The sequence below is a fragment of the Schistocerca piceifrons genome, chromosome 9 (assembly GCF_021461385.2).
Source record: "Schistocerca piceifrons isolate TAMUIC-IGC-003096 chromosome 9, iqSchPice1.1, whole genome shotgun sequence".
Taxonomy (NCBI): domain Eukaryota; kingdom Metazoa; phylum Arthropoda; class Insecta; order Orthoptera; family Acrididae; genus Schistocerca; species Schistocerca piceifrons.
The window spans coordinates 129,942,620-129,967,259 of record NC_060146.1 but is presented as its reverse complement, the minus strand read 5'-3'; the positions used below and the strand labels follow the sequence as shown (position 1 = coordinate 129,967,259).

Below are 24,640 nucleotides of genomic sequence, written 5' to 3'. Positions count from 1 at the left end.
GACACGCGGGTCCGACATGTACTACATGGACCGCGGCCGATTTAAACTACCACCTAGCAAGTGTGGTGTCTGGCGGTGACACCACATCGACCACTGCATTTTATACATTATGCAACAAAGTAAATACAAATTCCATATTGTTCAGCATTTCAATGTACTACGAAAATCCGACTGGCAAAACTGTTTGGGATGTTTGTCAATATGGCCAACCCCACGTTCTGAATTTTTTCCTACCTGTGAGAAGAGATGGTTGCTAATAGGAATTTTTATGAATTGTGAATCACATACAGTATTCTCTTCGCCATAAGAATAATACGAATATAAACATTTTGCCATGTATTCTTTCATGTTTGCTGCTATCTTATTTAAATCCTGCCTGCCTAATAAACTATGAAACTAAGGTGAGACAACAGCAAACGCGAAAGCATATACATATCATGTCATGTTTATGTTCATATTATTCTTATGCCTAATAGTGATACAGTCAGAAATGAAGCACAGCAATTGATTAGATTCTTAAATCTAAGATGACTCTTAATTTCTGTGCAGAATGTAATGTACTGAAGAGGCGTCTGCTAAGATTTTCAAACGAAGAAAAATTTTCGCTAAACTCTCGTTCAGAACGTCTTCTATCAAAAGCAGTCTATTATTTGGTTCTTGTGGATCATTATCAAAGAAAGCAGCAGTGTAAGTAACAACAGATGCAGTCTCTTGCCGTTGTTGTGCTAATGAAATGATTCCTCTCTTTTTTTATTGTAAGTGGCGGTAGCGCACACGAAAACAAGTCATGCTGCGAGCGGGGACAGGCCGTATACACTCATATTAGAATGCGACAAACAATTCATGACACAGTACAGTAATGTATTTTCAGCTTAGAGTGACGTAAACACCTATAACAAAGAGAACGGCACTTACCAGATCAAAGCAAAACAAGCAATCAATTCAAACCAGACGTGAAAAAGGAAAGGTACCCGTATAAATACGGACGGAGTGCGTGACGCATAGCAATGGCTACCCAGTAAAGCTTAACTGCTAAGCTTACGACTCAAACCTACTGTAGCTGTATCGTCATTCATTCGACCTAAATTGTGTCTCATATTACAGTGGACCAACTTTGTTTGGATTTGTAGGTGCGGCCTAAAACTTTTCTCTCCCCTTGAATTTCAAGTCTCAAATTTTAGGTGCGGCTTAGATCCGGGAAATTTTTTTTTTTTTTTTTTTTTTCTTGTTTTCGAGTCTCATTTTTCAGGTGCGGCTTAGATTCGAGTGCGGCTTAGATTCGAGTAAATACGGTAGTTCTCCAGTATAACACATTAAAGGAAGTTATATATGGTAATTTATTTTAGTGTGTTATATATGCTGGTACAGTGACAAAAACCACTTAATGGCCAATAGACTTTATATCTGGTACAGTGGTGCCCAGACCTACAGCGGTTGTTTGAAACTCTTTATTAGGACGAAGCATGATGATGGAGTGGTTAGCACACTGGATTCACATTTGGGAAGACAGTGGTTCAAGTGTGTGTCAGGCCATTCAGATTTAGATTTTCTGAGATTTCCATAAATTTCTCTGTGCAAATACTGGGAGCGTTCCTTAGAAAGGGCACAGCCAATTTCCTTACCCATCCTTGAAGCAATTTGAGCTTGTGCTCCCTCTCCTGTGACCTCAAAGGATGTTAAATCCTACTCTTCCTGCCTACCTTTGTATTAGGAATGCTGTCTCATTGCTTTTCCATTCCAGTAATGTGTTGAACATAACATACTTCAATCATAACAATTTTTATCGTGCTATAGTTTGATAATGCTCACAGAGGCATAGTTAATTTCTAAATACTGAAATAAAGTGTTTATTTGAAAACAAAAGAAAAGTGTACACAGGAAAATAACTTCCTTTAAGAAATTTTCTGGTCTCCGAGGGATTTTACTGAAGATGAATGTGTTGCTATCAGGTACAAAGCCACTGTCGAAAGTGGACCTGGACGAGCGGCCACTGTTCCTGCGGACACATCACGAGTCGTCTCTGGTTGCCATTGCCCTGGAAGACTTTTCAGTGTCAGTGGCAGACACAGAGAGTCGCTCAGTGGTGCGGAAGCTGGCTGGACACCCTGGTGCGCAGATCACAGACGCGACTTTCAGTCCCGACTCGCGGTGGCTGGTTACTGCTGGCACAGACTGCCGTATCCGCACGTGGGACCTTCCTTCGGGAAAACTTGTTGATTCATTTCAGGTAAGGATATGTGTGTCTTATGCACTGCACAAAATCTGGACTCCAAATTAAAAATAATATATGAAGAAAATTAATAAATGTGAGACATGCTTTTTAAATAAATATCATTTTTGTGTCAGACAAGGGCAGGTACTTTTTAAAACAATTTTATTATTAGAAAAAGTTTATAAATTCCTCTAGTTTTTAACATAATTTCTACAAAAGAATAAAGAACGGACTTCTGAATTACAGTCTCTTAAAAATCTGTTGTGTCATTTCACTGTCTTTTCCTTTTTTGATTTTTCTGCAATATGAATCTCTCATGTTTTGCCCCTCAGTGTCAATTCAGCTTAAAAATCTGACACCTTATTTACTGAGCTTTACGAGAATACATAGGGGAAACAAGTAGTTTGTTTTCTGTATGAATTTCATAAAGAACACATCGTGAAACTTAAGGAAAGTCACTAGATAACACAGCAACTTTCTGCAGCAAGTGATTAGCGGAGACAGATGGTCATCCACTTAAGATTTCATCATGAATATTAGTACAGCTGCCTTGAAATGTTCTAACCCATTTTCTTATCATTCTATCGTCCTTTGTGTATTTTTTTGCATAAACTTCATTGGTGTACCAGTAAGAAGCTATGTACAACAACAATTGCACATACATCTGTGGGCATTGTTGAGGTTCTGCAGCAACATGATCCACCCTGTATGAGCTTGGGCAAGTTAACCAGGTACTGACCAAATTACTGCTGACGTAGGTGGTGTTCACATTGATGCTGTGTGAGTTTCTGCTATTGGCTAGGGGGAGACACAAGGCGTGGCCGACACATTAACAGGAAGAGAAAAGATGGACTAGTGGAACCAATAATTGAAAATATAAGGGAGCCACTCTCACCAGTGGCAAAATTCCTTTGATTACAGGTATGAGATAAGTCTTTTTAAATTTTAGGTGAAACTTCTCATTGAGACACAATGTTTTAAAAGAGATCCAGATAAATAAAGGGTCCCACACAAAAGAAAATTGTTTGAATATCCTTAGCATTATGCACCAATATATAGACGACTAAAGGACAAAGTTAGTGAACACCTTATCCGTTTATATGATACAGAATATGAAAAGGAAGTTGATGTCTTATCTCTATCTGAGATCCATGTGTAAGGACCAATCAGAAAGTTCCTGTTTAGGGGCGTTGCTGCAGCATATATGCAGTGTAACATGACTCTGATGCAGGCAATGTAGGTACAGTATAACCCCACTTTTATGTTCTTGGAATTAATGTACTGTATCTCCAGCTGATGCCAAGCTCTATTTGGCTTGGTGCCTGATGGGAGTAGCTAGGTTTGTTCGAATAAAGGTTCCACAAGCAAGCACAACAATTTACAAACTGTCTCTACTGCACATATGCAGTTGTTGTGATGGTCGTGACACCTTTGTCAAACTATATTTAGCGTGTGTCATCCTTCTGCCACTTGAAGCACTAGTTGACACTTTCACTCACATTCCATCGCTGAAATGTTTTTGGTTTAAACACAGTGCAAATTATGTATTTTTTCATGGTGAGCAAAATGTGTTTCAAGAATTTATTCTCACTATCAAGTGCAGTATTCACATATGTATTTTTTTTTGTGATGTTACGCAAACAATGTGAGTGATAGTTTGTGTATGTGTGGTTTTCTGCATAACTGAGGAAGTAAAGAACCTGATAACCTAAAAAAGGTGATTACTGTGCAAGAGAGATGCAGAACAAAACAAATGAAAACACCACCCAAAATACTTATGTAAATATTTGCACTTCACAACCTGAAAAAATTGTGGAAAACTGTCACGCTAAGTGTGAAAAAAATTTGTAACTGGTGCAATGTTCCATTGTTTAAATAATGAATGACAGCTTCAGGCTTTCCAGAAATGTCAATTATGATGTATGAAATTGAGTCACACGCTTCTACTTTCAAGACAGTTATCAATACCAGTTGCATCAACAGTTTTTATTAGTTAGTAAACCATTATTAGGTGGTAAACAAGTCCCTGACAAGTATTTTGATGCCTATTATCTACATATATCATACTCCAAGTGGGAAAATGCCGTATACGAACAGTGACACGTATGCAAGGGATTATTTGGCATTCGTGTCATTCTGATGTGCTTGCGGTAAATGTGAAAACGTGAACTATGGTGATCTTCTGAGCAAGTGTGTCGAAACAGGACCAAGGTGCTGTCATTCTTTTCTTGACCACCGAAGGACAAACACTAGTAGACATCGATTGGAGAATGAAGAATCTGTATGGCGCAGCATGTCTGTCGAAAACTACTGTTGTGGACAAGGGGTGCTGCTGTTTCATAACAACGCACACCTCATATTTCAAATGTAACGCAGAAGTTACATCAACTCAAGTGGGAGACACTCAAGTTCCCACCCTGTGGTCTTGGTCTACTACAACATTTTGGTTACAATTCATAATATTGTAATGGAAAACTTTCATAATTTTCTGTGGCATATTTATGTATGACACATAGATCCACTTTATAATAAGATTAGACAGATGGTTGTATTCTGTCATGGCTATAGTTGTTCTACACTGTGCCGACATGTGCATATTTCTCATTTAAACCATTATATGACTTGGGGTACTCCTTTTAGCATGATGTCATGTTTTCGTGCTATAGACATAGTGTTTACGCCTTGTATTCACAGATAAGACTGTTCTTTCAAAGATGTATTTACAAATATATTCACAAACAACACATTTCTTCCAAAGATGTATGAATAAGTCTCAGTTCTGCATCTTTTGGATTCTGCAACATGGACTTTCAACCTATGCTGTTCATCTTTGGCCACCAGTCAGCCAATAACTTTCATAGTATATTTTCAGACCATGCTCACTTCACATGTAAGTACTGTATTGATGTTTATTCTGTGGCTGGTTTTTCTATGGCTGAAAGACGTGTTTGCTACCTGTCTGCCATACATTTTGGTGATTTTGCACTTATCTACATTCTGGGACTTCCAGCTCAGTGGACCTTGATGATGACTTCACTTAACAAATTCTAATTGTATCCACCATGTAAGTAGTATTTCTTTGATAAATTTTAATCTGATGTTGGCATGGCATACTTATGTTAAATTTTGATCCTTCTCACTTTCTATGCATGTGTAAAAAAAATTTTCATTGTTGTGCTTTATAATGGCTTAAAGTCAAAATCGTGATAGTAATATAAAGTAACAATACCAGAGAAGGAAAGTTGCTACTCACCATATAGCGGAGATTCTGAGTTGCGATAGGCAAAACAAAAAGATTCACACAATTATAGCTTTCAGCCATTAAGGCCTTTGTCAGCAATAGACGCGCGCACACACACACACACACACACACACACACACACACACAAATGCAAACACAACTTGCACACACATCTGCAGTCTCAGAGAGCTGTAACTACACTGCGAGCAGCAGCACCAGTGCATGGTGGGTGTGGCGATTGGGTGGGGGTAAGGAGGAGGCTGGGTCAGGGAGGGGGAGGGACAGTATGGTGGGAGTGGCGGACAGTGAAGTGTTGCACACTTCTCTGGTATTGTTATATTCCATCCTGGATTTTCCATTGTTTAATATAAAGTAAAGCTGTGAGGACGGGGCGTGAGTCGTGCTTGGGTAGCTCAATTGGTAGAGCACTTGCCCGCGAAAGGCAAAGGTCCCGAGTTCGAGTCTCGGTCCGGCACACAGTTTTAATCTGCCAGGAAGTTTCATATCAGCGCACACTCCGTGGTAGAGTGAAAATTTCATTCTAGAAACGTCCCCCAGGCTGTGGCTAAGCCATGTCTCCGCAATATCCTTTCTTTCAGGAGTGCTAGTTCTGCATGGTTCGCAGGAGAGCTTCTGTAAAGTTTGGAAGGTAGGAGACGAGGTACTGGTAGAAGTAAAGCTGTGAGAACTGGGCGCGAGTCGTGCTTGGGTAGCTCATTTGGTAGAGCACTTGCCCGCGAGAGGCAAAGGTCCAGAGTTCGAGTCTCGGTCCGGCACACAGTTTTAATGTGCCAGGAAGTTTCATATCAGTGCACACTCTGCGGTAGAGTGAAAATTTCATTCTAGAAACATCCCCCAGGCTGTGGCTAAGCCATGTCTCCGCAATATCCTTTCTTTCAGGAGTGCCAGTTCTGCATGATTCGCAGGAGAGCTTCTGTAAAGTTTGGAAGGTAGGAGAGGAGGTACTGGTAGATGTAAAGCTGTGATGACGGGGCGTGAGTCGTGCTTGGGTATCTCAGTTGGTAGAGCACTTGCCCGCGAAAGGCAAAGGTCCCGAGTTCGATTCTCGGTCCGGCACACAGTTTTAATGTGCCAGGAAGTTTCATATCAGTGCACGCTCCACTGTAGAGTGAAAATTTCATTCAAGTTTGTACAGTTAAATGGTGGAAATATCATTCAGACATTATTACATGACTGTGGCCCAAAAATATGAAAAGATTACTACATTCATATCTTCTGCATGTAGGAAATAAATCACTGGGCATATTTCACACTCAATGGGATGTTTAGTTTAGTGAGAAATGGTAAATAAGCATGAGCAAAGGTAAATGTGAACAAATGCTTCTATTATGCTGTTCATGGGTAGCCAATACATGCAAGTTTGCAGGTTCCCGAAGTGCACATCAGGAGAGAGAGAGAGAGAGAGAGAGAGAGAGAGAGAGAGAGAGAGAGAGAAGTACACTACTCTCTCGCTAATCCGGCCCTCAGTAGTCCGGCCTCTTAGTAATCGAGTGCACATCCAAAAACACACGCACAATGAATTATCGTGCGCAACAATGCTTAGTTAAACGATGCTTTATATACTGTATTTGAAATTGTAGCTTTCTTTACAGTTCGGATTCATGTCTTCTAAAAGGAAACACGTTATGCTATATCTCAAGCAGAAACTCGAAATTTTAGATAAGTTAAATCGCAGTTCTTCACAGAAAGCCATTGTTGCTAAGTTCAATGCTGTATGCAAGACATCAAAAGGAAAGATGATGTTATTCGACAGTAATCAACCCAAATGGGTAATAAGTTGGGAAATTGGAAGGTTATGTGAAAGAGTGAGAATGAACAACTGGATGTAGATGTTTATAGGTGGTTCATACAACAACGCAGTAAAGGAATTCCAGTCAGTGGCCCAATTATAAAGGAAAAAGCAGCTGCATTTAACAGCAACTTGGCGGTAGTAACTTGTTTGCAGCTAGTGAAGGATGGCTATCAAACTGGAAAAAAAGACATGGCATTCGGCAGCTGATAGTCACCGAGGAAAGTCGCTCAGCGAGCGATAAGGACACTGATAAGTTTGTAAGCAAGATACGGATGATAATAGAGGAAGTGCTGATGCCTTGTATAATGCTGATGAAACAGGACCCTTTTTACAAGATGCTTCCTTCAAAAACATTAGCTGCCAAGAACGAGAAGGGAGCTCATGGTTACAAGCAACAGAAACAGCGCATAACATTAATGGCTTCTTGTAATGCAAATTTTGGAGTAATAAACTACCACTTATGGTGACTGGAAAATCCCAACATCCACGTTTTCAACACGCTGACATTAATACTCAACCAGTGCAGTATTGTGCTGAGAAGAAAGCGTGGATGGACAGACAAATATTCTCTCGGTGGTTCCGTGAAAGTTTGTACCAGCTGCGAGAAAAGAGCTAAAGAAGAAAAAGTTTCCACTGAAAGCTATTCTTATAATTGACAATGCTCCCACTCATCCATCAGATGTTTCTCTGAAGTCCGATGGTATACAAGCACTCTTTCTCCCACCCAATGTGGCAGCCCTAATTCAGCCCATGGACCAGGGAATTTTGGTGTCAATTAAACATTATCATCACCATTCACTTCTCGTCTCCTTGCTGCACGAAAGTGAAAATGACTCTATGAAGACTATGCTGAAGGCATGGAAAGCAATTAACATACATGATGTTATTTTCCAGACAGCTGAAGAATTGGGATAAAGTGGAGAGTGCTACCATAATGAAGAGCTGGAGAAAGTTGTGGCCATCCATTGATGCAGAATTGGATCCAGTAGTGAGTGACAGCGATGAGCCAGTCAATTCGGAATTATCAATTGCAGTACTTTGTACACTGATATATTCCACAACCTTCCAGAAGGAGAAGAAATTGATGATGAAGATGTTACTAAATGGCTGAATGAGGGGAAACTGTGGTACGGACCAAACGTCTAACAGATGAAGAAATAATCAAAAGCATGCAAGAAAGTAATGATGAAAGTGATGAAAAAGAGGAAACAGGAGGAGAGAGCATGAAGATTTCTCACACTGCTGAAGCTGCCGACATCTTCCTGGAGTACATTATGCAACAATCAGATACGTGCAGTACCGATGTAATGCTTGTAAAGCGGTTGCATGATAAAGCATGCCACCATCGCATATCATCATTGCGACAGTTAAAAATTAGGTACATGTTTCATAGTGAGTGATATGACTGTATAATTATGTACAGTATATTGTACACTCAAGGACTAAGTTTTCTTTGAAAATTAATGTATTTTTGGATTTAGTAAAGTATATGTTTTAAAATTGTATCCTTTGGTTTAATAAAGTACAGTACACTATATCCCCTGTGTTTTCAAAATAAATAAAAAACAAAATAAATGAATAAAATAAATTTCAGACACTCAATAATCCAGCACTTCCACTAATCCGACATCCGTATGTGCTAAGAATGGCCGAATTAGCGAGAGTCTAGTGTATAGAGTAATAGGGTATTGTCTTGCACACAATTAAAGTATGTCATCATTTGTGTTTAATATACTTGTAAGAAAAGTACAAATGTGTGTTCATTGCTTTTCTTTCCAGACCGATTCAGCGTGCACATCTATCAGCTTCTCAGCTGTCGGCGATCTGCTGGCGACGACACACGTGGACTACATGGGTGTGTTCCTGTGGGCGAACAGAGCCCTCTTTAAGCACATCGCACTGCATCCTCTCGATCCACTGGAGGACAGTGAGGCAGAGGCACTCATCTCATTGCCAGTTTCTGCCCCAGATGAAGGTGCAAATATCGGTGCTGAAGATCTCGATGCACCTGACGGAGATGAGGATGGAGAAGACACGGAGAGGCCGCAGTCTCCAGATCAGATATCAGAGGGCTTGGCCACTCTGTCTGGGGTCGCAGCTGTGCGCTGGCAGAATTTGCTTATGCTTGATGTGGTATGTGTCTTGCAAAGTTGTTGTTTTGTTGTTGTTGTTCTCCTCTTCCATTTGAAGACTGGTTTCATGCAGCCTCCACAATAGTAATGTTTCTGTATCTCCGCATAGCTACTGCAATCTACAAAGGCTGATCAATGAAGTCTGAGACTGTTCCTCCCCCCCCCCCCCCCCCCCACACACACACACACATGTTTTTTACTCCATTTATATGTTTACATGACCTTTTTAGAAGTACTGCCTTCCGACTTGAATGCACTTTTTAAAGCGTCTCTGCCAGTCCTGGAACATATGGCCCACGCACCATTGTGAGGTTCTTGAGAATCGACTAACTTTCCCTGAGCACTGCTTCAGAATTCTCAAATTGAATGCCCCAAAGCTTTGGTTTTAGTGACTAGAATAAGAAAAAATCACAGGGTACAAGATCAGGGTTATAAAGCATATGCGGTATTAAAATGAGCCAGAAACTGCAAGACTTGATTCACTATGTGAGGCCATAGATTGTCATGATGAAATTGCCACCCGGTGTGAGAAAGTTCTAGTTGTTTCCTTGCAGTGTGCTTCCTCAGTTTAGCCAATACTAACATGTGTGGTGGAACAGTAGTGTGAGGGGAACTGCGTGCTGATAAATCATTCCACGCCAATCAAAAAATGTGATCACTATCACTTTCCCTGCAACTTTTACCATTTTTGGTGTTGGAGAACCGGGCGATTTCCACACTGTGGTGGCTTGTTTTCCGTGAGGATTGAAATGATGTAGTCATTACTAACCATCGGTGATAATCGATTCCAGAAATACCTCTCCTCCACCAGCAAAGAGATGGAGGCTGTCACGGCTCATCTCCATTTGCACATCCTTTTGTTCGGGACTCAACAGATATGGCACCCTACAGGCACAAACACAGGGCACATGGAGATGATCACATATAATTGTAGACACTGCCATATGAAATTCTCAACACTTCACAGAGGCTACGTAGTGTTATCTGCCATTCCTCACAGACAATCACAGCAGCTGTGTTGATGTTGACTTTAGTGATAGTACGATCCAAAACACCAGGCCGACGTTGCTTTATACAGACAAATTGACCTTCTTTGAAGTTCGTAAACTACCCAAACACTGTTGCACGGGTAGTGCAGCTTTACTGTATGTTTGTTGCAGCTTTTTGTAAGTGTCAGTGGCTGTACGGTTTAAATGAACACAGTTGTACTGCTCCTCGTGCGGCACTGCCATTGTTTGGTGTGCGAAATGCAAAGAGCATCTTAAAAAAAAAAAAGACATTGCTACCAACCTACCGATATGAGAGTGCTGCCGCCTATGTGCATTACACGTAAAAACCTCCTCTTTTCAAATATTCGTGGCACAGATAAGTAACCATCACGGACGCTACAGGAAGAAATCTGTCTCAGTCTTTGTTGATCAGATCTCTTACATCCATTTGGACCTGTTTACTGTATTTAAGCCTTGGTACCACTTCACACCACTACTTCTACCCTCACCTTTCTCTCCATCACCTAATTGACTATTTTATGACGCCTGAGGCTGTGTCCTATGAAGTGAACCCTTTTTTTACTCGAGTTGTAGTATACATTTCTTTTCTCCCAAATTGATTCAGTGCCATCTTGTTAGCTGCCCAATCTGCCCAAGTAATTTTCAACATTCTCCTGTAGTACCACTTCACTTCTTCCCCAAATTCTTCATTGTCCATATTTTGTTCCCATACAAGGCTACATATCAGACAAGTTCCTTCAATTCACAGTTGCTACCTGTCAGTACTTCTAAGTACCATCTCTTTTGATCCTTGTTTATTCCTGTTACACACACACACACACACATTTCCCACATCCCAGACTGGCGGGTACATTTAAGTATATATTTATCGTGGAAACACTTCACTGCCTTCTACGTCTTATTTGCTAGTCAAAGTGTTAGTTTGCTTAACAGTTGGTGACAGCTGAAGGTTTGCTTTGTAGAGACTGTTTTTCTTTTATTTACTGTCACACAGTTGTTAGCAATTTTTGTATTTACTAGCAAAGGTATAATGAAGGTTAGGTCCTCTTTTCTTCTCGTGCAGCTCTTTTGTTAAAGCTGTGCTTTTTATGTACGAAATAAGCAGAAAACCACGTGGTACTGTAGAGTACCTTCTGGCCGTACGTGCATTTTTTGTTTATTGCCACACAGGTGTGGTTTGTCACCTGTGTTAATATTTTTTGCTGTATTTTACTAGCTTTGTCAACCTAGATGCAGATGACTTTTTATCTTAGCACAGTTGTCATTATCGTAAGTGTTACATCACAGAGAAGTACCACTTTTTGCGCATTGGTAATACTAACAGATGATAGAATTGTTGGAGCTCATCTAAAAGATTTGCCAGATGATGATGATGATGATGATGATGATGATGATGATATGGAAGTAGGGAATGATGCAGACAATAATACTGATTCAAATGATGCTAATAATCTTGCAGATATAGATTTGGACAAGGTTTTTGAAAAAGTTTTAGGTTTTGATGCAATTTTTGGAGAAGTTTTAATAGAATGTGTACCAATGGAATTTGAAATCAGTTTACCTGAAACTGTAGAGCAGTCTGAAAAACAAGGGATGACTGACTGCTTACATGAAAACCATCTCAAAAGTAGAAAGATGTCTGATACTAAAACTGATGGAAGGTGAAGGAAATAAAGATAACTCAGTTATTTTCTTCAACGGGAAAAACTCTGTCAGACATTACGGTGCAATGAAATCTGTACAACATGGGTTACAGACTGTGTTGTATTGCAGACCTGAAAGGCTACATTCTGGCCTTTGATTTTTATCAAGGGGGAAGTGAAGCTTTGGAGAGAGAATTTGAAAATTGTGTGTGTGGGTAGTTTTAGGTTATTCAAAGAAATGTTGGGGAAAAAACAGGAGACAAGATTTTTATAACTTTTGTACTTTTTCCTGCCTGGAGGGCAAAAGTAGAGAAAATTTTGGATTTGTGCCATAGTGAGGAGTAAAAGGGAAAGTTTACCATCAGCCTTTTACCTTCTAAGGAAATGAAATGATGTTACTTTCATTGTAGGATCTCATTCTGTGGAATTGGGATTCTTTGTTGAAAGACAACAAAGTTGGGTCTCAAGCTTCCAGTTATCATGGGACAGAAATAATATTTGTCTTCAGAAAGCAGGAGAAAGCCATTAATGTCAACATTCAGTGCTTTTCTGTAATAAAGGACTACTGTTGTAATAAGGAATTTTTGAACCATGCTGGCTGTCTTAGATCTGCTTATGGGCTGGAAAGAAGATCCAAAAGTGTTTCTTAGTCCTTTAGTACTCTACTGTGAGCTGTGCAGAAAGATTTCACTTCTGGAGTTGGGGAGAAATGTTGCTCAGTGACCAACTAGACAGATGAATGCAAAGCATATCAGTCCAAAAGCTGCAAGGTAAGTTTTGAGAGAAAGCAAAATACATGAAACAAAAGGAAGAAATTAGTTCCACAGGATGTAAAATTAGGAAAGAAAGGCATTAATTTGGCCATTTTAGCTATCAACTAAAGAAGACGTGATGTATGCCCTAAAAGAAAGGGCAAACTCAAAATGTTTATTTTGCGCAGTATTTCTCTGCTGCAATGAAAATATTTTTTTTTTTTTGCGAAACTCCATCTACTACTTCTGTAATTACCTTCCTAATGTTCATTGATTTGTAGCTGTTGTGTATTCTAACACATTTGGGTCTGTTACTTTTTATAAAAGTGCTGTACTGAGAACTGTTGCTCGGCAAGCCACTGGAAGGCCAGACGGTACTCAAAAGTACCACCCTTGTGAAATGCTAAAAATTAAAAAAATTGCTGTTGTTTTGTTGCTATTTACTGTTGTTATCCATGAAAAAATGGAAATTTATATGTATTTGATAGTTCAGACAACAAAGGTTTAAGACTTTCTACCTCACCATCTTATTCTTAATGTTGACAAATTTCTCTTTCTCAGAAACATTTATTGTTATTGCCAGCCTGTATTTTATATCCTTTCTGCTTTGGACATAATTTCACAGTCTAAATAACAAAAATTTCCTAGTAGTTTGTGTCAACACTATTGTAAACTGTCGAAAACGTAGTCCATAATTTACACACATCTTACTTCAGTTGCTTGCTTGTAATTTTCCTCAATTCTTAAGCACCTATTCCTGTCTTTTCTACAATTGAATTACATTTTATTTAACTGGAGGAAATAAAGCTGTGACAACTGATCGTGAATCATGTGTGGATAGCTTGTTGTGTAAGAGCATTGCCCGAAAGTGGCTAACGTTCTGTGTTTAACGAAGTTTCAGATCAGAGCATACTCCACTGCAGAATGAAAATTCATTCTCAAAACTTTGTTCCGTACACCTTTTCCAACGCCAGTTCCTCCTCATCTGCGTCTTTCAGTAATTAAAGTGTGCACTCGAGGTTACGGTGATCGGACAAGTGAAAGAAGTCTATTACAACAGATATGGAGGCAGATGTTAAATTGAACTGTTTGCCTAAACCAAACTGAATGGGAAAATATATTTGATGATTGTTCTGCAATTATAAATGCCACTCAAATTAAACAGTTTTTTATTTCACTTTTAGGAAGTAAACTGTCCCTCATCAGTCTCTCTCTGTCCCACATCACTAGTCCAGCTTAGACATCCAAGTCAGTTTCCTAACTATTTCATATTTCACAGCATGAGTTGTCCGTGATTCTTTCAGTATTCAACTTACAAAGAAATTAGTTTGCCAAGTGCTACTAATGGTTGCCATAATGTATCACTCAATACCCATAACTCACAAGTGCTGAAAACTCGGGATTCTGCACACTTCTGCTTTACAAAGTTATTTCCCATGAACATCCAACCACGAGTATGACTCAAATACTACTTCTTATCACTTTCAAACTCATTATATTTCAAATTAAACTTCTATTTGCCCTTGTGGGCCTAATCTCGTCTGTCACCCTGACTGCCAACTATTGACTGGCTCACCCCGTTGTCTCAAAAGTGCACACAATCTGCCTGGGACTCCCCAACTGCTGGCATGAAACTAAGGTGTCCAAAATATTGAAGCATGCCAGAAATATTGCAGCCCCCAGAAATGAGCTATCAATGTCACTGTTTAGTGAGGGTATTGTTGGGATGTTGTAACTTGGTGTTCAGTTTAACCTAACCCAGACCTGCGGTAGGAGGAAGAGAGCTCCCTAGCATTGTTCTTTAGAAGGTAGCAGTATATGCTCGCTAGTAAATATCCATAATACATCCACATCGTCATATGGTGACACTTGAATACAAATGTGGCAACGCTATGTAAAGCAATAAATATAATTTATTTTTGCCATATATGCATTGGTAGTACTCAACTTGTGTGGTAGCTTCATGCATTCCACTTTACCTGACACAACTGATAAGAACTGACTATCTAAAATGTTATACAGACTTTGCTGTCTGTGGCAGTGTATAATCAAGTCAAAATGACTGTATGTATGAGGACCATTTAATAACTAATGCAACATATTTTTTTCTTAAAGCAGGTTGATTTTATTCAGGATTCCAGTACACCATATTGTTCTGCACTGTTTTGGCTACAAAACCCTATTTTCAACATAATCTCCATTTAATGTGATTACCTTACACTGACATACTGGGACGGCCTGCCTGCTCGCACAGTACCACTATCGGTTGACATCGGAGCTGACGACTTGTCACATCAATAATCTGCGCATCATCCGTGTACTGCTCCCCCGCAGAGTGCATCTCTCATTGGGATGAACAGATGGAAGTCAGAAGGAGCAAGATCTGAGCTGTAGAGTGGATGAAGAAGAACAGTCCAATGAAGTTTTGTGAGCTCCTTTCCGATGTGCAGACTTGTATGAGGCCTTGTGTTGTCACAGAGAAGTTCATTTGCATTTTTGTGGTGAAGAATGTGCTAAAGTCGTTTCTTCAATTTCCTGAGAGTAGTGCAGTGCACGTAGTGCACTTCGGAGTTGATCATTGCACTGTGAGGGAAGACATCAAACAGAATAACCCCTTCAGAGTCCTGGGAGACCAACGCCATGACTTTACTGGCAGAGGGTGCGGCTTTGAACTTTTTCTTCAGAGGAGTGGTGGTGTGGTGCCAGTCCACACAATGCCATTTTGTTTCTGGTTGGAAGTGGTGAAATCGTGTTTCATCACCTGTGATGGCATTGGACAAAACATTGTCACAATCAGCCTCGTAATGTGCAGTCAATTCCGTGCAGGTGAGTGCACATTGTTCCTTATGGTCTCCTGTCAGGCAACGAGAAATCCAGTGGGCACACACCTTTGAGTACCCCAGCTGGTAGATGAGTGTGTCAGCACTACCACCAGATGTGCAGTTGAGCAGCGAGGTTCTTTGATTATGATCCACAGGTCGCCTTGAACATGTGTGATCGCATGTTCCGACATAGCAGGAGTCACGGGTGGCCGGCATGCAGGAGATTGGACAGGTTTGCGTGACATTGTTGCTGTGATGACAGACGCCTTACTCGATGACTCGCCTTGCTCCTTTTCACTGCCAGTTCTCCGCAGACATTCGGCAAGTGCCTATCATGCAGTGTTCTGACTTTCCGCCGAAACAAACTCAGTGACAGCACTCTGGAATGCACCTCCATTGTAGACATCATTTTGAAGGCTACGTATAGTGTTGCTGCCTGTCGGAACTTCGCGAAACTGTAGGGTCTAAAATGAGAATATTCTACAATGTCCCACAACAGATTCTACATTTTTTTCAACTGATTTTAGCTGAGGAAAAAAAAGGTATTGCGTTGCTTATTAAATTCCCCTCATAATTGGTCTTGGCATCTAATTCTCCCACTGTCACTTTGTAAATTGTGGCTGTTACATTGGTAACTGATTATGTCTGTCAGTGGCTGTGTCTGGTGCAGGCAATGTCTGCATGAACTTAGATGGGCTGCAGAGACCTGTAGAATCTGCAGAACTATCCAGAACTGCTGAACTCGTGGAACTGTTGGTCGTACAAAAGCGGCCGAGTGTTGACGATGCGTCTCGTTACATCCACATCTGACAGAAAGATCTCGATTTGTGCTGTACTGTGAAGATGTGAAGTAGTCCTGATTGTCAGTGCTCTATGAGGCAGATGAAATCACTGTCGAAGAATGGCTGTGACAAGTTGACGGACTCGTTGTGGAAGTAGAATTTAGTTCTGTAATGTGAGTGGCATCTGAAGGCTGCTGATCGGAACTGGAAGACATATGTGGCATGTATTGTGTGTGAATGGTAGTGTCCTTTCTTGGTATGCTGTGTATCAACTGACTGTGTGGACAGCTGTATCAGTTACAGTTCCCTTACAACTTCCATTATGATTTTGAGATGCTGGGAGGTTTCGAGCACGGGTTAATGCTGATCACCATCGACAATTTTTCAAATACCTTCAATATTCTTCGTTCTGGTGGCTTAGTGCCCCCTCCCCCCTCCCCTCTTTCTCAAATTCCTTACATCAGTGATTCACATACTGTGACTAAACAGTTCTGTCGTGGAATTGCAGGAGTAAACAATTACTAATTACAGAGGTGAAAATATTATCCTTCACGAGAAACTTTATTATACTGTGCTGTGCAGTTGCAGAGTGTCTCTCTGTCATTTAAGGCAGCAGGTGCTGAAGAGGCACCCAATCCAGAACCCCTCCCTGTGTCATCATAGAATCTTGAATATTATATTGGAGCCATCTTTTTATTTATTTGTTTCATTTCCATATGTGTTTAATGCAAGTTGTAAATACATTTGTAAAGCAAGTTGTAATATTGATTCTGTGTTTGTTTGTAGATCCGCAAACGAAATAAACCAAGGGAGCCACCAAAAACTGTAAAGTCAGCTCCATTCTTCTTGCCAACTGTCCCGTCATTGAGTGGTGAAGTCCAGTTTGATGTGGAATCAGAGAAGCAAACTGAAAAAGGTATGTTTTAGTTAATAGTTGAGTAATTCTCTGTCAGTAGCATCCCCTGCATGTTTATTTATACAGGACCAGCTCTACATACACTGACAGAAATGGAAACTGTTACAACATTAGCTGTAAGGCTTGAATTTTATCAAACTTTGTCTTAGATGTTCAGAACATACATATTACTTAGCCATACCAGAGAAGTTGTCCAGCCATCGATGCTTAGTGCCATCTGTGCGTAATGGGGATAGGTCACTAGTTGTTTACCAATACTGACCATTTAGCAGTGAATATTGTTTTATTTATATTTACATATGTATCTAAAAACAAAGATGATGTAACTTACCAAACGAAAGCGTTGGCATGTTGATAGACACACAAACAAACACAAACACACACACAAAATTCAAGCTTTCACAACCAATGGTTGCTTCATCAAGAAAGAGGGAAGGAGAGGGAAAGACGAAAGGATGTGGGTTTTAAGGTAGAGGGTAAGGAGTCACTCCAATCCCGGGAGCGGAAAGACTTACCTTAGGGGGAAAAAAGGACAGGTATACACTCGCACGAGCACGCGCACAAACAAACACACACACACACACACACACACACACACACACACACACACACACACACACATCCATCCGCACATACTTCACCTCAATAAAGTGAAACACGTCTCATGAAAAAAATCACGTATTTTTGTAGTTGCAACGACAAAACAGAAATACTCTAGAGAATAATAGCTTTGATGTATGAAAAAACTCCAGATATGGTTTTTGTTGTTGGAATTGTGTTACATGTTTCAGCTATACACTTTCTTTGATCTGCTAGTATAAATGTAGGTGGAATCGCTACCAGAATTTAAATATATAGGAATATTCAGCCGGAATTATTTAAGAAGAAGTAGTCACATGAGCTTAGTTGAAATGAACATAATTACTAAACAGAGTATTACTCCAAGAATGCCATAAAAGATGATCTTCCCAAAACCTTTGACTGAACAATTCTAGGATATTGTTCAGCATTGTGGGACTCTTTCGTTGGTAGGTTAATGGAAAAGATAGAAAAAATTCAAAGAAGAACTGTATGATTATTTTGGGTTTGTTTAATCAGCTCTGGAGTGCCATAAACATTTTCACAATATTCAAACTTTCCACCTCTGTAGCTGAGCTGTGAGCAGAGAACTTGGATTCTATTATCAGTACTGTCAGGAATCTTTCCTTGGAGAAGGACTTTTTCATTTCCTAATATCTTATGGTATCATATTGATAGGTAATTCATCATTGAGAAAAAAGTGTTTCTTGCACAGAAGAATGTGAAAACAACATTAACATTCATAGATATATTTCTAGTAGTAGAGGAGTGATTTACAGTATCCATTGTTAGTGTGGCACAGAAAGCACTGTGATGTTCATATAAATAATTAACTTAGAACACAAATTGAAGTTTTATCTGCTTTCCTACTCAATAGGATAATTGATGTAGATTTAGTAGTATCCTGTAATGGAATAATATAAGTGGTCAGCATGTTGCCACATTTCCCATTGAGAAACTGTACTAAAATTGTAAAACTGACTTGTTCCATATTATAGTGAGAGACTGCATTTACGATCCATGGGACATGCCAATATCTAATTCCCACTTTACTTTTAGCCTCAAAGCGTACACTCAGTACTACTGTGTACTTCTCTGGCAGTGTTAGTGATAAACAGCTGTATGGCTAGGTTTACAGGTGATGTGATTGCCGTCACTGCAGAAACAGTTCGGCGCAGCATCCTTGTGCTGCTCGTGCATTGCATTGAGTCAACTCATACACGAAGTGCATACTGTCAACTCTTCATCAGTAAAACTATCCGTACAGCTGTGTGTCACTGTTGATGACAACCAACACTGCCAGCAAACAAACCTGAACCGGGCAGTACTGAATGCAAACTCGAGGGCATAAAATTAAGGTGGCATTACTGTCATCAACAGCAAGTACTGTGGGTGAATGGAGCAAGTTTGTTTGCATACAAGGTACACAGTGAATGCCATTGACATTTTTGCTGTTGTGTGGGTATTTTCAGTGCTCTACAGGTACAGATACAACTGAATGTAACAGAACAAATGAATTGGAGTTACTCTGTAATGAACCATCTCGAGACACCACATCCATTGTACCACAATATCGCTAAACGACCTCTGAAATTTTGTCGCTTGAGTTCAGGTTTGCCCTCTATACCTTTTAGTTTTTGTTTGAATTTTTGACACCAAAATATTTTGCATACAGTAGTGCAAAATAAATTTTCAGGCAAAGAGCTCGACAGCAGTCGTGCCCTGGTACCGTCCAGCCTGACGGTGTTTGGCAAACTGCTGAGGGACGCTGGGGAGGAGGGGGCGGATCCGACACCCGCCCTGGAGAAGCTGCGCCAGCTCGGCCCGGCCGCCCTCGAGGTGGAAGTGCTGTCCCTCGCGCCTGAGGGTGGTGGATCGGTATGTATGCCAGCCGGTTCTCTCTCCTGTTCTCTGAACATGTGTCCTACCATCCTGCTCCTCTTCCTTTTATCAGTTCACTTAATTTTCAGTATCCTTCTATAAGACCACTTCTGAAATGCTTAAAGTCTCTCCTTTTGTGGTTTTCCCACTGTCAGTGGTTCACATTGAAAGTTTACTGACCTTTTAATCTGTTTCTTCAAAAGTCTTAGTCGTCTTTTAAAATGCAGTTGTTGGTTGCTGGTTGCTTTCTGTGAACTTTAAATTATCAGGGTGTGTACACCACAGGACAACTGGGAAATCGAGGAAAAACCCAGGAATTTTTTCATCCGGGAGAAAACTGGGAAAAACCCGGAAATTATTCGGAATTCTGGGAATTTTTCATGGTTTTAATTTTCAGTTAAATTTTTTAAATTTTGACTGGGAAGAACTGATAGTCTAACAAAGAATATTGCTGTATCCCATCACTGCAGAATAATACTGCAGCAATAAAACAAACGAGAGAAAAATACGAAAATAAAACTTTAGTTGCAAAGAAATTGTGCCATTTACAACAACAAAACACCACGTGCACGCAAGTGTCTGCCAATGGCAAAATGTGTCAAAGGCCTTAGGATGAAGACTATGATATACTTCATAACAAGAAACTGCTTCCAATGAGCATGACATCACAACTGTTTACATTAGGTCCGTTCCAGCAGTTGTCAGCGGGCGAAGTTCAGTTGCATATGAGCAATACCTTCTCCCGCTTCTCTGGCTACTTGAAGCGACATGCTAACCAGAAAAGTCTTTTGTGGCTTGCCCAAGCTGCCAGATTCGCACATGCACAGAGCAGTCTGAATTGTACTGGGGAGGGGGTAGTCTCCAGGGAGGGGATAGTCTCCATGTGACCTATGTTTATGTTAGTGATTTTGCTGTTTCCTCTTCGTGTATAGCTCCCACATCAAATGGGAACATAAACGATTTCTGTGACCGGGGGCACTCAAATGAGTTAAAATACATTCACATAATTATGATAGGCTGTTTTCTGTTATTCTACACAGAGTACGCGAAAGAACTTGCCCCCCTTCTAACAGCCGTGTACCGCAAGTCTCTAGAGGAACGGAGGGTTCCAAACGATTGGAAAAGAGCGCAAATAGTCCCAGTCTTCAAGAAGGGTCGTTGAGCAGATGCGCAAAACTATAGACCTATATCTCTTACGTCGATCTCTTGTAGAATTTTAGAACATGTTTTTTGCTCGCGTATCATGTCATTTCTGGAAACCCAGAATCTACTATGTAGGAATCAACATGGATTCTGGAAACAGCGATCGTGTGAGACCCAACTCGCCTTATTTGTTCATGAGACCCAGAAAATATTAGATACAGGCTCCCAGGTAGATGCTATTTTTCTTGACTTCCGGAAGGCGTTCGATACAGTTCCGCACTGTCGCCTGATAAACAAAGTAAGAGCCTACGGAATATCAGACCAGCTGTGTGGCTGGATTGAAGAGTTTTTAGCAAACAGAACACAGCATGTTGTTATCAATGGAGAGACGTCTACAGACGTTAAAGTAACCTCTGGCGTGCCACAGGGGAGTGTTATGGGACCATTGCTTTTCACAATATATGTAAATGACGTAGTAGATAGTGTCGGAAGTTCCATGCGGCTTTTCGCGGATGATGCTGTAGTATACAGAGAAGTTGCAGCATTAGAAAATTGTAGCGAAATGCAGGAAGATCTGCAGCGGATAGGCACTTGGTGCAGGGAGTGGCAACTGACCCTTAACATAGACAAATGTAATGTATTGCGAATACATAGAAAGAAGGATCCTTTATTGTATGATTATATGATAGCGGAACAAACACTGGTAGCAGTTACTTCTGTAAAATATCTGGGAGTATGCGTGCGGAACGATTTGAAGTGGAATGATCATATAAAATTAATTGTTGGTAAGGCGGGTACCAGGTTGAGATTCATTGGGAGAGTGCTTAGAAAATGTAGTCCATCAACAAAGGAGGTGGCTTACAAAACACTCGTTCGACCTATACTTGAGTATTGCTCATCAGTGTGGGATCCGTACCAGATCGGTCTGACGGAGGAGATAGAGGAGATCCAAAGAAGAGCGGCGCGTTTCGTCACAGGGTTATTTGGTAACCGTGATAGCGTTACGGAGATGTTTAATAAACTCAAGTGGCAGACTCTGCAAGAGAGGCGCTCTGCATCGCGGTGTAGCTTGCTCGCCAGGTTTCGAAAGGGTGCGTTTCTGGATGAGGTATCGAATATATTGCTTCCCCCTACTTATACCTCCCGAGGAGATCACTAATGTAAAATTAGAGAGATTAGAGCACGCACGGAGGCTTTCAGACAGTCGTTTTTCCCGCGAACCATACGCGACTGGAACAGGAAAGGGAGGTAATGACAGTGGCACGTAAAGTGCCCTCCGCCACACACCGTTGGGTGGCTTGCGGAGTATCAATGTAGATGTAGATGTAGATGTATTTCATTTCCACGTTTTTGGCAGTCAAGCAATAATCACCTGGCTGAACAATGAAGTTATTTTTGTCAGTTTGCTAAAGAAGGTTGGCTTTTATTGATCTTTTCCACTGAGGCAGTCAATTTATTTGAAATGAAGCATTTCATTACACAGTATAGGCCAGTTCCTCCTGTTGGCTAAATTTCAAGTGCACGTTTTCATCTTCTGGCACATATGGCATTTTGCCATAATACAAAACCATACACAGGATAGTACAGTATTGGTACTCCAAGAAAATTTGCATCCCGAAAACCACACTGAAAAGCATAATATCAGGTTGGGGCCTAGTTCATTGTGGATCTTGACATACGAATGTACACTTCAAGCTGACTTATACAATTTAGTATGGTTTATGAATTTCCTATGCTCTTGGAGTATCCTCTGATGTCCTGTTTCTTTTATGACTTAATATATCTTAATGCTTTATACATAGGAACATAAGGGCTTCCTCCACTGTAGTACCTGTGCAAGTGCAGTAATGCCTGTTTTCTGGCACTCTCTATCAGTTGCTGAAACGAACCTGTTTCTTAGAGGTCTCGGGAAAATATTGTGAATGGTGGTTTGAAAAGCATTACTTTCAAAGTAAATGTCCTTTTATGTTATGTATGAGAATATGCAATGAATTTCTTAAATCACAGAGTGTTTGACTCTCGTTTACAACTTAACATTTTGAGGAGCAGCTACTTAGAAGAATTTTGAGCCCAGTAGACCAGACATTCATGTCATTATTTTAAATTTTACTGGCACATTTGTGTGATGTATCTTACAGTGTAACACACACACACACACACACACACACACACACACACACACACACACACAAAAAAAAAAAAAAAAGACCAATATTACATGTGAAAGTCTAGCTTCTCTTGTAGCTTATTAATCTTCAAGATTTATATTATAAGTGAAAGCTTAGCTTTTCTTTTAGTTATACTACATATATTAATTTAAACCATTAACTTTCCCTATTTCTGTGTTCACACTTCTTACCAGTCATGTTGTTATTGGCTGACTGCATCACGTGTCCTATCCTCTGAATATCTGCTGTCATCAGCTGGCGAGATCATGTGACATGAACTATGATTGGCTTACAAAAAGGCATCATAGTCTCAGTTTAAATACTTTGGAAACCAATGTCTTTGTTTGGTGGAATTTGAATTTACATGTTTGTAATTACAAAAATATGCAGCATTTTGTAAAACGAAAATATACAGAGCATGCAGCTTTACTGTATGGTTAAATGATGATGGCGTCCTCTTGGGTAAAATATTGCGGAGGTAAAATAGTCCCCCATTCGGATCTCCAGGCGGGGACTACTCAGGAGGACATCGTTATCAGGAGAAAGAAAACTGCCGTTCTACGGATCGGAGTGTGGAATGTCATATCCCTTAATCGGGCAGGTGGGTTAGAAAATTTAAAAAGGGAAATGGATAGGTTAAAGTTCGATATAGTAGGAATTAGTGACGTTTGGTGGCAGGAGGAACAACACTTTTGGTCAAGTGAATACAGCATTATAAATACAAAATCAAATAGGGGTAATGCAGGAGTAGGTTTAATAATGAATTAAAAAAATAGGAGTGTGGGTAAGCTACCACAAATAGCATAGTAAACGCATTATTGTGGCCAAGATAGACACGAAGCCCATGCCTGCTACAGTAGTTCAAGTAATGGGTGACTGGAATTCGAGAGTAGGAAAAGGGAGAGAAGGAAACATAGTAGGTGAATATGGATTGGGAGTAAGAAATGAAAGAGGAAGCCATCTGGTAGAATTTTGCACAGAGCATAACTTAATCATAGCTAACACTTGGTTCAAGAATCATGAAAGAAGGTTGTATACATGGAAGAATCCTGGAGAAACTAAAAGGTATCAGATAGATTATATAATGGTAAGACAGAGATTTAGGAACCAGGTTTTAAATTGTAAGACATTTCCAGGGGCAGATGTGGACTCTGACCACAATCTATTGGTTATGACCTGTAGATTAAAACTGAAGAAACTGCAAAAAGGTGGGAATTTAAGGAGATGGGACCTGGATAAACTAAAAGAACCAGAGGTTGTACAGAGATTCAGGGAGAGCATAAGGGAGCAATTGACAGGAATGGGGGAAATAAATACAGTAGAAGAAGAATGGGTAGCTTTGAGGGATGAAGTAGTGAAGGCAGCAGAGGATCAAGTAGGTAAAAAGACGAGGGCTAGTAGAAATCCTTGGGAAAGAGAAGATATATTGAATTCAATTGATGAAGGGAGAAAATATAAAACTGCAGTAAATGAAGCAGGCAAAAAGGAATACAAACATCTCAAAAATGAGATCGACAGGAAGTGCAAAATGGCTAAGCAGGAATGG

The 24,640-nt window shown here is 40.2% G+C and overlaps 1 protein-coding gene across 1 annotated transcript in view; it reads left to right on the top strand.

The window, feature by feature from the left end:
• The window catches only part of LOC124716933 (WD repeat-containing protein 36), a 110,737-nt gene that overhangs the window by 76,873 nt on the left and 9,224 nt on the right, over window positions 1–24,640 (top strand). Inside the window, exons 9-12 of the mRNA XM_047243511.1 lie at window positions 1,950–2,227; window positions 9,046–9,399; window positions 17,194–17,323; window positions 19,599–19,780. Coding sequence (XP_047099467.1) covers window positions 1,950–2,227; window positions 9,046–9,399; window positions 17,194–17,323; window positions 19,599–19,780 — 944 coding nt within the window. The remainder of the gene's footprint in view (window positions 1–1,949; window positions 2,228–9,045; window positions 9,400–17,193; window positions 17,324–19,598; window positions 19,781–24,640) is intronic.